Source organism: Bos javanicus, chromosome 10, assembly GCF_032452875.1.
Source record: "Bos javanicus breed banteng chromosome 10, ARS-OSU_banteng_1.0, whole genome shotgun sequence".
Classification (NCBI taxonomy): domain Eukaryota; kingdom Metazoa; phylum Chordata; class Mammalia; order Artiodactyla; family Bovidae; genus Bos; species Bos javanicus.
The window spans coordinates 42,694,425-42,707,293 of record NC_083877.1 but is presented as its reverse complement, the minus strand read 5'-3'; the positions used below and the strand labels follow the sequence as shown (position 1 = coordinate 42,707,293).

At 39.0% G+C, this 12,869-nt stretch overlaps 1 protein-coding gene and 1 non-coding gene across 2 annotated transcripts in view; both read left to right on the top strand.

Moving 5' to 3' along the window:
* Positions 1-206: 206 nt before the first annotated feature.
* The window catches only part of SOS2 (SOS Ras/Rho guanine nucleotide exchange factor 2), a 105,383-nt gene continuing 92,720 nt past the window's right edge, over positions 207-12,869 (top strand). The window contains exon 1 of the mRNA XM_061429776.1: positions 207-381. Coding sequence (XP_061285760.1) covers positions 295-381 — 87 coding nt within the window. The 5' untranslated portion in view covers positions 207-294. The remainder of the gene's footprint in view (positions 382-12,869) is intronic.
* LOC133256335 (U6 spliceosomal RNA) lies at positions 10,498-10,604 on the top strand. The gene has a single exon (XR_009739199.1). It is a non-coding gene; the product is annotated as a U6 spliceosomal RNA (small nuclear RNA).

Below are 12,869 nucleotides of genomic sequence, written 5' to 3'. Positions count from 1 at the left end.
AGGAGGCCGTCGCTTTGGTCGCAGCCGAGGGCCGTTCGGGCTCACGGGCCGCCGCGCTTCCCCTGAGGACGCTGCGCGAGGCGAGGTCGCGGGGCCGAGGAAGCCGCCCCCGGAGCCCCCGCCCGCCAGCCCGCCGGCGCCGCCTCCGAGCCGCCTCGGCCGTAACCGCGGCCCGGGCGGGAGGCGGCGGCGGCCGGTGAGGCTAGGCGGCCCGCGCCCTGCCTGTCAGATCACCGGCCCGGCCCGTTTCGGCCCGCGGGCCGCCCCCGATGCGGAGGCGCTGCCGCCGGGGCCATGCAGCAGGCGCCGCAGCCTTACGAGTTCTACAGCGAAGAGAACAGTCCGAAATGGCGGGGACTGTTGGTCTCGGCCCTGCGGAAGGTCAGTGCTGGTGCCCGGGCGGCCTCGGGGCCCGAGGGAGGTGCCGGGGCCGCGGCAGGCGGGCGGGGCGCGAGCCACGGCCCGAGCCGCGGCCCCTCGGACGCTGTAACGGGGAGCTGCACGTCTTCCCCGCGCTCGGCGCCGGAGGGCCCATCGCTTTCTCTCTGGCCGGCGACGAGGGGCTTGTGATTGCCTTTGCGTCCCAAAGGACGTTTTCTCAAGTTATTGCCTGGCCCCGGAAGGAAGGTTTTGTTATGATCATAAAACTGGATTTCATGTTGCAGTCGTTTCGTCAGGCGACTTCCGCCGTTGACCAATTTGTTGTCCTCGGGCTGGATTCGGGCAACAGAAAGTCCCGCTGGTATTTAGACAGTTTCTAAAACAAAAGCACGTTTCTAGGCCGAGTAATCACTTTTAATTAAATTCTTTGGGTCTGTTCCCTTAGGCAGTTTGAAGGGTGAAGGGTGTCCACTCACTTAAGAGGTTGTACTTTTTTTTTTTTTTTTGGTGATGGATGTGTTTCTCGATTGAGAAATGTCAGTGAGCCATAATATTGCTTTTACAATTCTTGAGGTCAATTTAAAGTGCCTCCTCCCTTCCTGCCATAGGCGTCCCCCTGTTTAGGAGAGATTTCCCCTGTAAAATTTGGTCATTTTCTTCACTGAGTGCAGTTTATTACTTAGAATCATTTTAAGGGGATAAAAAAGGCTCAGCTCATAAAAAATCAATCTTTTTAGTTTGGGTACATCGTTAGGGTGCATCTGTCCTGTAGATGATGTCAGTTTTCCTCTGAATTTTGGTAATAATCGTACTGTTTTTTTAATATGTAATAATCATACGTTTTTATAATAAAGCCTTTTGTAAGGTCAAGACGTTTAAAGAGTGTAAATGGAGGGAGAAGATGATAAACATACTGAGCATGGGCTTTCCTTGCCATTGATACAGATGTAGTCCCTATGACCTTTTGTGCAAAATAACCAAATATAAATTTTAAAATAATAAGGAATAAACATTAATTTAAAAGACTACCCCGGAAAATAAATCTTCATACATTAAATTTCTCTAAGTGAAAAGAAGTAGTAGTATTTTAAAGTAAAAAACATTCCCTCACGTATTCGAGTTTCAGATCTGCCGTTTTTTCACGATTCTTAGGAAGAGGTACTGCCTTCCTTGGGCCAAACATCATGTAAAATTTTTTAAAGAATTTGGTGGAGGTGGTTAAGAGCAGCTAGACAGTTACCATTTCACAGGTATTTTAGGTGTTAAAGTATTACATTGACCTTCCTTCCGTGGGCAACCCGATTCTATAAGGAGAGGGAAGGAAATGGCAAGTGTGCTGAGTGGTGATAATGAACACTGGCCTGAGTTAAAAGCAAAGAGGGAAATGCTTAGATAGTGATTGAACCTTCTACCACATAGAAATGTGAATGCAGTTATCAGATAGTCCTATGTTGTTGGCAGTGAAGTGTAGGTCTCTTACTAGGATTTTCTGGTAGCAAATAGAATTTGAGTATGTGTTGCATAACTTATTCAATAGGTAGCTTTGACCCTAATAATCCCTCATGCACAGATACAGATTTATATCTTCAGGTTAGTCTGGAAATAAACCCAGGGTAGCATCTGATCCTAGTTCATTGCTTTGAGTCTGTTATTTTGCATTTATATGTTGTGCTTGTTTTCTTGGATCTCAGATGCCTTGTAGATCTCTGTTGTATTCTACAGTTCTTGTATGTCCTTTGCTTATGGAATATATACAGCTAAGGAAATCTGGCCTTTTGAGTGAATTAAAAAACAATTTTTATTTAACGTATTACATTACTGATTTTCTAGAATTGAGGTATATTCCCATGGAACACATTTTTTTTATGTTTTTGCAAATTTTTTGATGTTTGTAATTCCAGATTATATCCAGTTTTGTGGTCGTGCAGCTCGTAGGTTTATAGTTCTTTGTAGTTTTGTAGTTCTTGAGGTTTGTAGTTTTTGAGGAGTTCAAGGTTCACTCTTTCTTTGCAGGATGAGTTAAATTCTGGTCTGTACTTGCCACACGTGTCCTTGTACAGTGAGAATTCCTGCAACTTAGGCAGAAACTCTGTCTTCACATTCAAGGCATCTAGAACATGGCTTCCTTCTTCCAGCTGACCAGATTATTGCAAACACTACTAAGATTAATACTAATAGTAAAAGCAGCAATAGTATTAGACTACTAAGACTTTTCTCCTCTGGTGGATGTTGCCATCAAACATGTGGGAGCTAGTTTTATTAACAATTATTGAACACATTGTAGGTACTTGGCCCCAAACTGGATCCTAAGAATACAAACGTGAATAAAACCAAGATGCCTTGCTCTAAAATGTTTACCACATAGACTGAAAATTCTAAACTTTGAGGTTTTGGTTTATGTAGAACTCAAAAGTTCTGTAAGAAATATCTCTGTGTGAAAAGAACAAGGTTGTTTAATTAGTTCTGTTAGTTCACTTGTGCATCTTGATGGAATCTTCAAAACAGTTACAATATAATTTTCTGAAAGGTAAAATCAAAACTCTCATGACAGTTATGAATGAACATGTATCAGTGATTTTGATTCAATTTATTACTTAATTTATTACTTAACTCATGAGATGCTAAAAGCCACTTCATATGAAAATTGGAGGAGGTTAAGTATTTATAGGAAACCTTAAAGAATCTCAAGGTAAGATTGTTGGATTGGACACAAAAATAGTTAATGTCCTACAGGAACATAAGCAGTAAGTTTGGGGTTATCTTCCTACTGATTAGATCTTGCATCTGTGCCGGACAAAAATCTCTTTAAGTTAATCTTACCCGTTTGTAAAATAGCCCAGTCAGTAATAATCAAGCATAGTGTTGGACTGAAGAACAGCAAGTTATCTCTTTTGCTTATTTTCAAGTTTTCCTGATTTTTCTGAAAACCATACATATATTTGATAAAGTTACTATACTGACTTTGAAAATGGAAGAGATTGTTTTAAACCAACATTAAATATTCATTTCACTATGGAGAAACATGAACATTGAGAAATAGATTTAAGGAAAAATAATTTTGGAAATAGAAATGTGTTGCTCTTTGTTTTATTGTGCTTTTGTTCTTTACCTGTTAAAATAGAACTTCACTTAGGGCATTTAAATACATAGAGAGCTACAAAGGGTAGAGCAATATGACACTACTAATGGATACTATGTGCATTGTTAACATTACTGCTGAATTATGTATCTTACCTAAAAAGAGCCAGAGACGTAATTGCCCTCATTACTACTCCTGGAGAACACTGAAGCTATCATGTTACTTGGGGGAAAAAAGAGTGTGGGATATATTTGCAAATGCAGCTTATTACCTGTGTCTTTGAAATGCCTGTGGTACTTTGTGCATGTGCTACTTGAATCGTATGCTAAGAAAAATCAGTGTAAACATTCTGCATATAGGGAAACATGCCTTAAAATCATTTTAGCAGGTTTTTTAGTCTCTGATATTTCCCTTGTAGATGCCTTTTCTGTAGGATATTATTCACCAGGCTAGCCATGGAAAAGAAAATTTTCTTATTATCTATCATTACAGCTGTCACAGAAAGCTAGAAAGAATTGGTAAACTTACCTTATTCCTGAGTCTAACTTAATTCGGGTTTAATATTGACCTTCCGCCTCAACCATTACAGTTTACTCTTGATATCTGTTAAAATTCAAGAGATGTGAGAGAATGTTTGAGTTAATTAATGGCAGTCAATGCTGAGGGTGGGGGTGGAAGAGAAGGTTGAAGGTTTTGATTCAGAAATGCCTTTGTACTAATACCTCTTGGAACTGTTTTAGAAGATTGCACTGGATCTTTCCTAGGACCCAGAAGAAAAGCATGGGAGTTCTTTGAGAAAATGAAATTGGTGTCATTGACAGAAGGTCAAGGAAGGCTTCTTTAAGGAAGTAACATTAGTGCTGACTTCTGGAGAATATATTTAAATATTTGTTGAGTGCCTCATACGTGCCAGGCAGTATTCTTGATACTGAGGTTGTAGTAAGGCCCTGCTCTCATTAAAAACATCTATTCTCTTAATAAATGACTGTAGCAGAGAGGTCTGGGGAGAGACAGACAGTAAAGAGGTAAACAATTATTTGAAAGATCAATAGGAATAAACAAAGAAAGGGGGAGAAAAGATTGGAGCTGTAGGGTAAGGTAGGACCATGACTTTAGGAACTGAGATCAAGTGAAAAGGAGTTGAGCAAGTTGAGAGACTCTTACATAGACTCAGGTTAAGGTCTCTCCTGAGAATAGAAAATCCTGTAGGGTTATTTATGTAACACATTAATTAGATTAACTTGATCAAACTTGCTTTTTTGAAGAGATCACTCCAGCTAAAAGGAATAGGAGAAACTATGATTTTGTGACATGAGGCCTATTCGGAATTTGCTAAAGCCACTGAATATAACAGTGAATATAACTCTAGGGAGTCATTTGGAATTATTCCAAACTAATAATGACCCAAACTGACCCAAGGGGTTCAGCTAGAACTGGATGAGCATTAGGAATACATTTTAGCTTGCTGCGTTTAGCTTCCTGTCAGCCATGATTTAGTAGTCTTCTATTTTCAGTTTAATTTTGGTATGGTATATTTGGAGCAATAATATTCCATTAAAGTGTTTTATGCTGAGTATCCAAAGCATTACCTGTGTTACCACTTGACATAAATCAAATATATATCTTTTATATTAATCAGGGCCTTTCTTTCAATGGAGCAGTAGTTTGATTATATCCTCCGTTAGCCTGCATATTTGAATCAGAAAGGAATTTTAATGGAACTAATAGATTTAGCGTTATCTCATGTAGTCACGTTAAAAATTAACAACCTAAAATTCTTTTCCTTTTTTTACATAAGAGCACATAGTTAAGTAGAAACTTTTTAAATGTGTAAAGTATTATATACTTCACATTTTAATATGTAGAGAGGAAGCAACACAATGAAAATAACATCAAGATCAAGTCGAGAGCGTTAGTATTATCTCCAAGTAAAGTTTTCATTACCCGGTTTTCTTCATAAAAACACCTTGTGAACTCAAATACTACCTCTTACTTATGTAGCACTTTGTAATTTTTTCTTAAATGACCCATTAGCAACATTTCATAGTTGATCTGTGTCTGCTTCTTTTCATCATTTGGCTTCCAGGACACCAACCTCTGATGGTTTTCTCCCTCTCTGACTATATTCCTCCTAGTTCTTCACCATTGTTTATCTCCTCATCTTCCCTACTACAATGCATCATCCTGACCTCCCTGGAGCTTAGTCTTTGAATTTCTGTTTCTATTTACAATAGATTTCTTGAGATCCCACCCAGCCTCATTGCTTCACATACCATCTCTATCTGATGGGTTCCAATATATATTTCTGGCTCAGAGCTCCCTCCTGATCTTGGATATCTGGTTTCTTAACACTTCCACAAAGATGTGTGATAGACATCTCAACTGATACTGAATTCCTCCTCTTCCCCTGAAAATTTGCTCCTTTTGTAATATTTCCCACATTAGTGAATGGCTGCTTCATCATTCTAGTTGCTCAAAGTACTGAGTTATTCTTGAATTCTGTCTTTTTTTATAACCAATATCTAATGTGTCAGCAAATCTTTTTAGCTGTACTTCACACTATAACAATATTCAGTCACCATTTTTTACTCTTCCACTTCTACCTTCTGGGAACACTCTGGGACTATTAAAATAGCTTCTTAACTGGTCTCCTGTCTTCTCCCCTTATCCCAACGCATAGTCTTTTCTCAACACATAGAGATAAGTGGGATCATGTCATTCCTTTGTTCAAAACTTGTGCTTCTCAGAATAAAAGTCAGAGTCCTCTCAGTAGCCTGGTGTTGCCCCACTTCCCCCTGAACCTCGCTGATCTCATTTACCACTGTCCTTTTTTTGCTCTCCTCCTGCCGCACACTGGCTTCCTGGTACCTCCAACTCTTAGACGTGTTCTAGTCTCAGGGCTTTGTGCTGGGTGTTTCTTCAGCCTGGAACAACCTTCCTGCAGATAAAAATATGAGTGGCCCTTTTACCTCTTATAAGTCTTCAGACAAAGATCTTAAAGAGTCCTTCTCTTGGAGCCGGTCTAAACTTCTGCAACTCCTGCTTACTGGAAATTCCTATGTAAATGTTAACAGCATGTCCCAATTCAAGCTTGTTATCATCTTCCATAAACCGATGTCTCCAGTATAAATGATCTTGTACTCATTTCTCAGGCTAGAAGCCTAGTCATCATCTGTTCTTTTTTCTCCAGGTTCATGTGTAATCAACACCCAGTCTTGATTCTTTTCTCCTAAAAGGAGCTTTCTAACTTTTTTTTTACTATGTATTCCAAAAGAATTTTGAAAATTTTGTACATTTTTATGTTGACATCTAAAAATGTTCATCTTTAAGCTTAGTTTCAGAGGATATATTGAGTTGGCTAAAAAGTTCATTTGGTTTTCTGTAAGTTGACTTTGTTGTTGTTCAGTTGCTAAATCTTGTCTAACATCTAACTCTTTCCCGACCCAGGAATCGAACCCGCAGGCAGATTCTTTACTGCTGAACCACTCAGGAAGATCTATGGTGGCTTTAGTAGTGCTTAGTTGTCTTTAACTTCATTTGACACAGTTTTGTTAGATTGTATGTCATATCAGTGTGCATTTTAAAAACTTACCAAAACCAGAGAATTTTTGTGTAGCCATTTTAGTGTTCAGTGTTTAAGGCTTTCCTGGTGGCTCAGATAGTAGAGAATCTGCCTGCAATGCTGGAGACCTGGATTTGATCCCTGTTTGGGAAGATCCCTTGGAGAAGGGAACAGCTACCCACTCCAGTATTCCTGCCTGGAGAATTCCGTGGACAGAAGAGCCTGGAGGGCTACAGTTCAGGGAGTCACAAAGAGTCAGACATGACTGAGCGACTTTCACTTTCACTTAGTGTTGAAGGTGGAAGAAAAAGCAACATTTTGCCATATTATGCTTTACTATTTCAAGAAAGGACTTCTCTGGTGGTTCAGATGGTGACGAATCTGCCTGCAGTAGGGGAGACGTGGGTTCAATCCCTGGGTTGGGAAGATGCCCTGGAGAAGGGAACAATACCCACCCCAGTATCCAGGTCTGAAAAATTCCATGGACAGAAGAGCCTGGCAGGCTACAGTCCATGGTGTCGCAAAGAATCAGACACAACTGAGGGACTTTCACTTCACTTCAAGAAAGATAAAAACACAATTGAAACACAAAAATAGATTTGTGTTATATGAAGAAGGGGCTGTGACTGATTGAATGTGTCAGAAGTGGTTAGTGAAATTTCATGTTGGAGATTTCTAACAGGACAATGCTCCATGGTTGGATAGACCAGTTGAAGTTGATAGTGATCAAGTCAAGACATTAACTGAAACAGTCAACATTATACCATGCAGGGGATAGTTGACATACTAAAAATATCCAAATCAAGCATTGAAAATCATTTGTACCAGCTTGGTTATATTCATCGCTTTTACATTTGGGTTCGACATAAGTTAAGCAAAAACCTTCTCAACCATATTTCTGCATATGATTCCTTACTTAAACATAATGAAGACATTCCATTGTTAAAACAAATTGTGACAGGCAATGAAAAGTGGCTACTGGGCAATAATGTGCAGTGGAACAGATCATGGGGCAAGTGAAATGAACCACTGCCAACTACACCAAAGGCTGGTCTTGACCCAAAGAAGGTGATGTTGTGTATATGGTAGGATTGGTGAGAGTCCTCTATTATGAGCTCCTTCTGGAAAACCAAATGGTTAATTCCAAGCACTGCTTCCAATGAGGCCAACTGAAAGCAGCACTGGATGAAAAGTGTCTGGAATTAGTCAACAGAAAATGCATAATCTTCCAACAAGATAATGCAAGACCACATGTTTCTTTGATGACCAGGCAAAAGCTGTTACAGCTTGACTAGCTAGTCCTGATACATCCGCCGTATTCATCAGATGTTGCACCTTCAGATTTCCACTTATTTCGGTCTTTATAAAATTCTCCTAATGGAAATAAATTTCAGTTCCCTGGAAAACTGTAAAAGGCACCTGAAACAGTTTTTTGCTCAAAAAGATAAAATGTTTTGGGTGGATGGAATTATGAAGTTGCCTGAAAAATGGCAGAAGTTTGTGAAACAGAATGGTTGAATACATTGCTTAATAAACTCTTGGTGAAAATAAAAGGTGTGTCTTTTATTTTTACTTTAAAACCAAAGGAACTTTTTGGCCAACTCAATAGTTTGTTTTCTAAGTACAGGTGTTTTAAAATAAAACATTTACATTAGTGTTTTAATACCCAATGAAATCTAAATACCATAACAATTTGATACACACCATTCATCCTTTTAATATATATGACAAAGTGCTTTCTTTTAGGTTGAGTTATTGGCTTTCCCATGTGGCTCAGTGATAAAGAATCAGCCTGCCAATGTAGGAGTTGCAGGATCCATTCCTGGGTCGGGAAGATTCCTTGGAGAGGAAATGGCAACCCACTCCAGTATTCTTGCCTGGAAAATTCCACGGACAGAAGAGCCTGTGGGCTACAGTCCATGCGGTTACAAAGAGTCAGACACGACTTAGAGACTGAGCACATACTTTAGTAGTACATAGTTGCTCAAAAGAACATAAACCTTATGAATTTCTGTTGTGTGGTTGCTAAGTTGCTTCAGTTGTGTCTGACTTTTTGCGACCCTATGGACTGTAACATTCCAGGCTCCTCTGTCCATGGGATTCTCCAGGCAAGAATACTGGAGTGGGTTGCCATGCCTTTCTGTTTCCACATAACAAATTTTTGAGTACTTGGTGGCTTAATACAACACATATTTATTATCCTACAGTTACGGTTAGAAGTCCAGACATGGCCTACCTGGATTCTCTATTTTGGGTCCCATAGGCTGAAATCAAGGTTTTGGCTTTAGCTGCAGGCTCATCTGAGGTTGAGATCCTCTTCCAAGTTTATGTGGTTATTGGCAGAATTCATTTCCTTCAGTTGCCTGTCTGAGGCCCTCAGCTCCCAGGGGTTGCTGCCATTTCTTCTCCGTGGTTCTGCCTGTAATAAGTCAATTTACTACTTCGAGGCGAACAGGACTGCATCTGCTGCTGTTTCTTGTCTCACACTTCTGGACCCTTTTTTAAAAGGACTCACCTGATTTAGGTCAGGCCCACCTAGGATAATCTCTTTTATGATTAACTCAAAGTCAACTTAATTACTGACCTTAGTCACCTTTGCTATATACAGTAATAGCACAGGAGTGGTATGTCATCATATTCACAGGTCCTGCCCACATTCAAGGTGAGAGGAGTGTACGGGGTGTGTAAACCAGGGATTGGAATCTTGGGAGCCAGGCACCTTAGAATTCTGCCTACCACATTCATCTTATGGAAAATATCCCCCATAACCTAATTGGAAAGGTCAGTTTAGTTGTCAAGCCAACCTGCCTATCATATTTATCTTCAGACCAAGTCTGACTTAATTTTTCAATTCAGATGAATGTGTTAATACTTGTTATGTGCCAGCCATTTCACTTCTGAATTCTATTTGTAAGATAGAAAGATAAGGTGTGAAAACTTGCTTTAAATTGTTTCTCCTGACTGAAATAAAATGATGTTGGCTGTATTTAGTATTCTTTTAAAGATGCTTTCTTTTGTTTGTTCTCATGAGTCTCCTCATTTATAGTGTATTTTTTTTACTCTAGGCTACGGGATGAAAGAAGCAAGATTAAATGATAAATATTTATTATTTAAATGAGAAGTATTTATCACCGTCTCTTTGTTTTGTGTCATAGAATTTATTATTTATTGCTCTGCAGAGCAATGCCCCATAACAACATTCAAGATAAGAGATCTGCCTTTCTTCTGTTAAGTGGGAGGAAGGCAGTTGTGGAGAGATGGGAAAGGAGAATGCATTATTTACTCCTTGAGTGCAGGCACCTTGCAGGCAGATCTTTAAGAAAGAATGCATATGGTAGTTTTGGTAGGATGCTGAAGGATATGAGTATTTGACCCAGGGAGTATTAAAGTTTGACTGAATAAAATATACTTAGTGACCTTTTCCCCAGGCCACAGGAAAAAGCCAGTATTAATTTTAATTAATTTTATTTTTTTCATGCTCACTTTGGCAGTACATATACTAAAATTGGAACGATACAGAGAAGATTAGCATGGCCCCTGCGCAAGGATGACATGCAAATTTGTGAAGCGTTCCATATTTTTACAAAGGCTGTAAAAAGAGACAAAGAAGGACACTACATAATGATCAAAGGGTCAATCTAAGAAGAAGATATAACAATTATAAATATATATGCACCCAACATAGGAGCACCGAAATATGTAAGACAAATGCTGCTGCTGCTGCTAAGTCACTTCAGTCATGTCCAACTCTGTGTGACTCCATAGACGGCAGACCACCAGGCTCCCCGTCCCTGGGATTCTCCAGGCAAGAACACTGGACTGGATTGCCATTTCCTTCTCCAATGCATGAAAGTGGAAAGTGAAAGTGAAGTTGCTCAGTCATGTCCGACCCTTAGCAACCCCATGGACTGCAGCTTACGAGGCTCTTCCATCCATGGGATTTTCCAGGCAAGAGTACTGGAGTGGGTTGCCATTGCTAACAAGTATGAAAGGGGAAATTAACAATAACACAATAATAGTGGGAGACTTTAATACCCCACTCACACCTATGGACAGATCAACTAAACAGAAAATTAACAAAGAAACACAAACTTTAAATGATACAATAGACCAGTTAGACCTAATTGATATCTATAGGACATTTCACCCCAAAACAATGAATTTCACCTTTTTCTCAAGCGCACATGGAACCTTCTCCAGGATAGATCACATCCTGGGCCATAAATCTAGCCTTGGTAAATTCAAAAAAATTGAAATCATTCCAAGCATCTTTTCTGACCACAATGCAGTAAGATTAGATCTCAATTACAGGAGAAAAAATATTAAAAATTCCAACATATGGAGGCTGAACAACACGCTGCTGAATAACCAACAAATCACAGAAGAAATAAAAAAAGAAATCAAAATTTGCATAGAAACGAATGAAAATGAAAACAACCCAAAACCTATGGGACACTGTAAAAGCAGTGCTAAGGGGAAAGTTCATAGCAATACAGGCATACCTCAGGAAACAAGAAAAAAGTCAAATAAATAACCTAACTCTACACCTAAAGGAACTAGAAAAGAAAGAAATGAAGAACCCCAGAGTTAGTAGAAGGAAAGAAATCTTAAAAATCAGGGCAGAAATAAATACAAAAGAAACAAAGGAGACCATAGTAAAAATCAACAAAGCCAAAAGCTGGTTCTTTGAAAGAATAAATAAAATTGACAAACCATTAGCCAGACTCATCAAGAAACAAAGGGAGAAAAATCAAATCAATAAAATTAGAAATGAAAATGGAGAGATCACAACAGACAACACAAATACAAAGGATCATAAGAGACTACTATCAGCAATTATATGCCAATAAAATGGACAATGTGGAAGAAATGGACAAATTCTTAGAAGGTACAACTTTCCGAAACTGGACCAGGAAGAAATAGAAAATCTTAACAGACCCATTACAAGCACGAAAATTGAAACTGTAATCAGAAATCTTCCAGCAAATAAAAGCCCAGATGGCTTCACAGCTGAATTCTACCAAAAATTTAGAGAAGAGCTGACGCCTATCCTACTCAAACTCTTCCAGAAAATTGCAGAGGAAGGTAAACTTCCAAACTCATTCTATGAGGCCACCATCACCCCAATACCAAAACCTGACAAAGATGCCCCAAAAAAAGAAAACTACAGGCCAATATCACTGATGAATATAGATGCAAAAATCCTTAATAAAATTCTAGCAATCAGAATCCAACAACACATTAAAAAGATCATACATCATGACCAAGTGGGCTTTATCCCAGGGATGCAAGGATTCTTCAATATCCGCAAATCAATCAATGTAATACACCACATTAACAAATTGAAAAATAAAAGCCATATGATTATCTCAAGAGATGCAGAGAAAGCCTTTGATAAAATTCAACATCCATTTATGATAAAAACTCTCCAGAAAGCAGGAATAGAAGGAACATACCTCAATATAATAAAAGCTATATATGACAAACCTACAGCGAACATTATCCTCAGTGGTGAAAAATTGAAAGTGTTTCCCCTAAAGTCAGGAACAAGACAAGGGTGCCCACTCTCACCACTACTATTTAACGTAGTTTTGGAAGTTTTGGCCACAGCAATCAGAGCAGAAAAAGAAATAAAAGGAATCCAAATCGGAAAAGAAGTAAAACTCTCACTGTTTGCAGATGACATGATCCTCTACATAGAAAACCCTAAAGACACCACCAGAAAATTACTAGAGCTAATCAATGAATATAGTAAAGTTCCAGGATATAAAATCAACACACAGAAATCCCTTGCATTCCTATACACTAATAATGAGAAAATAGAGAAATTAAGAAAACAATTCCATT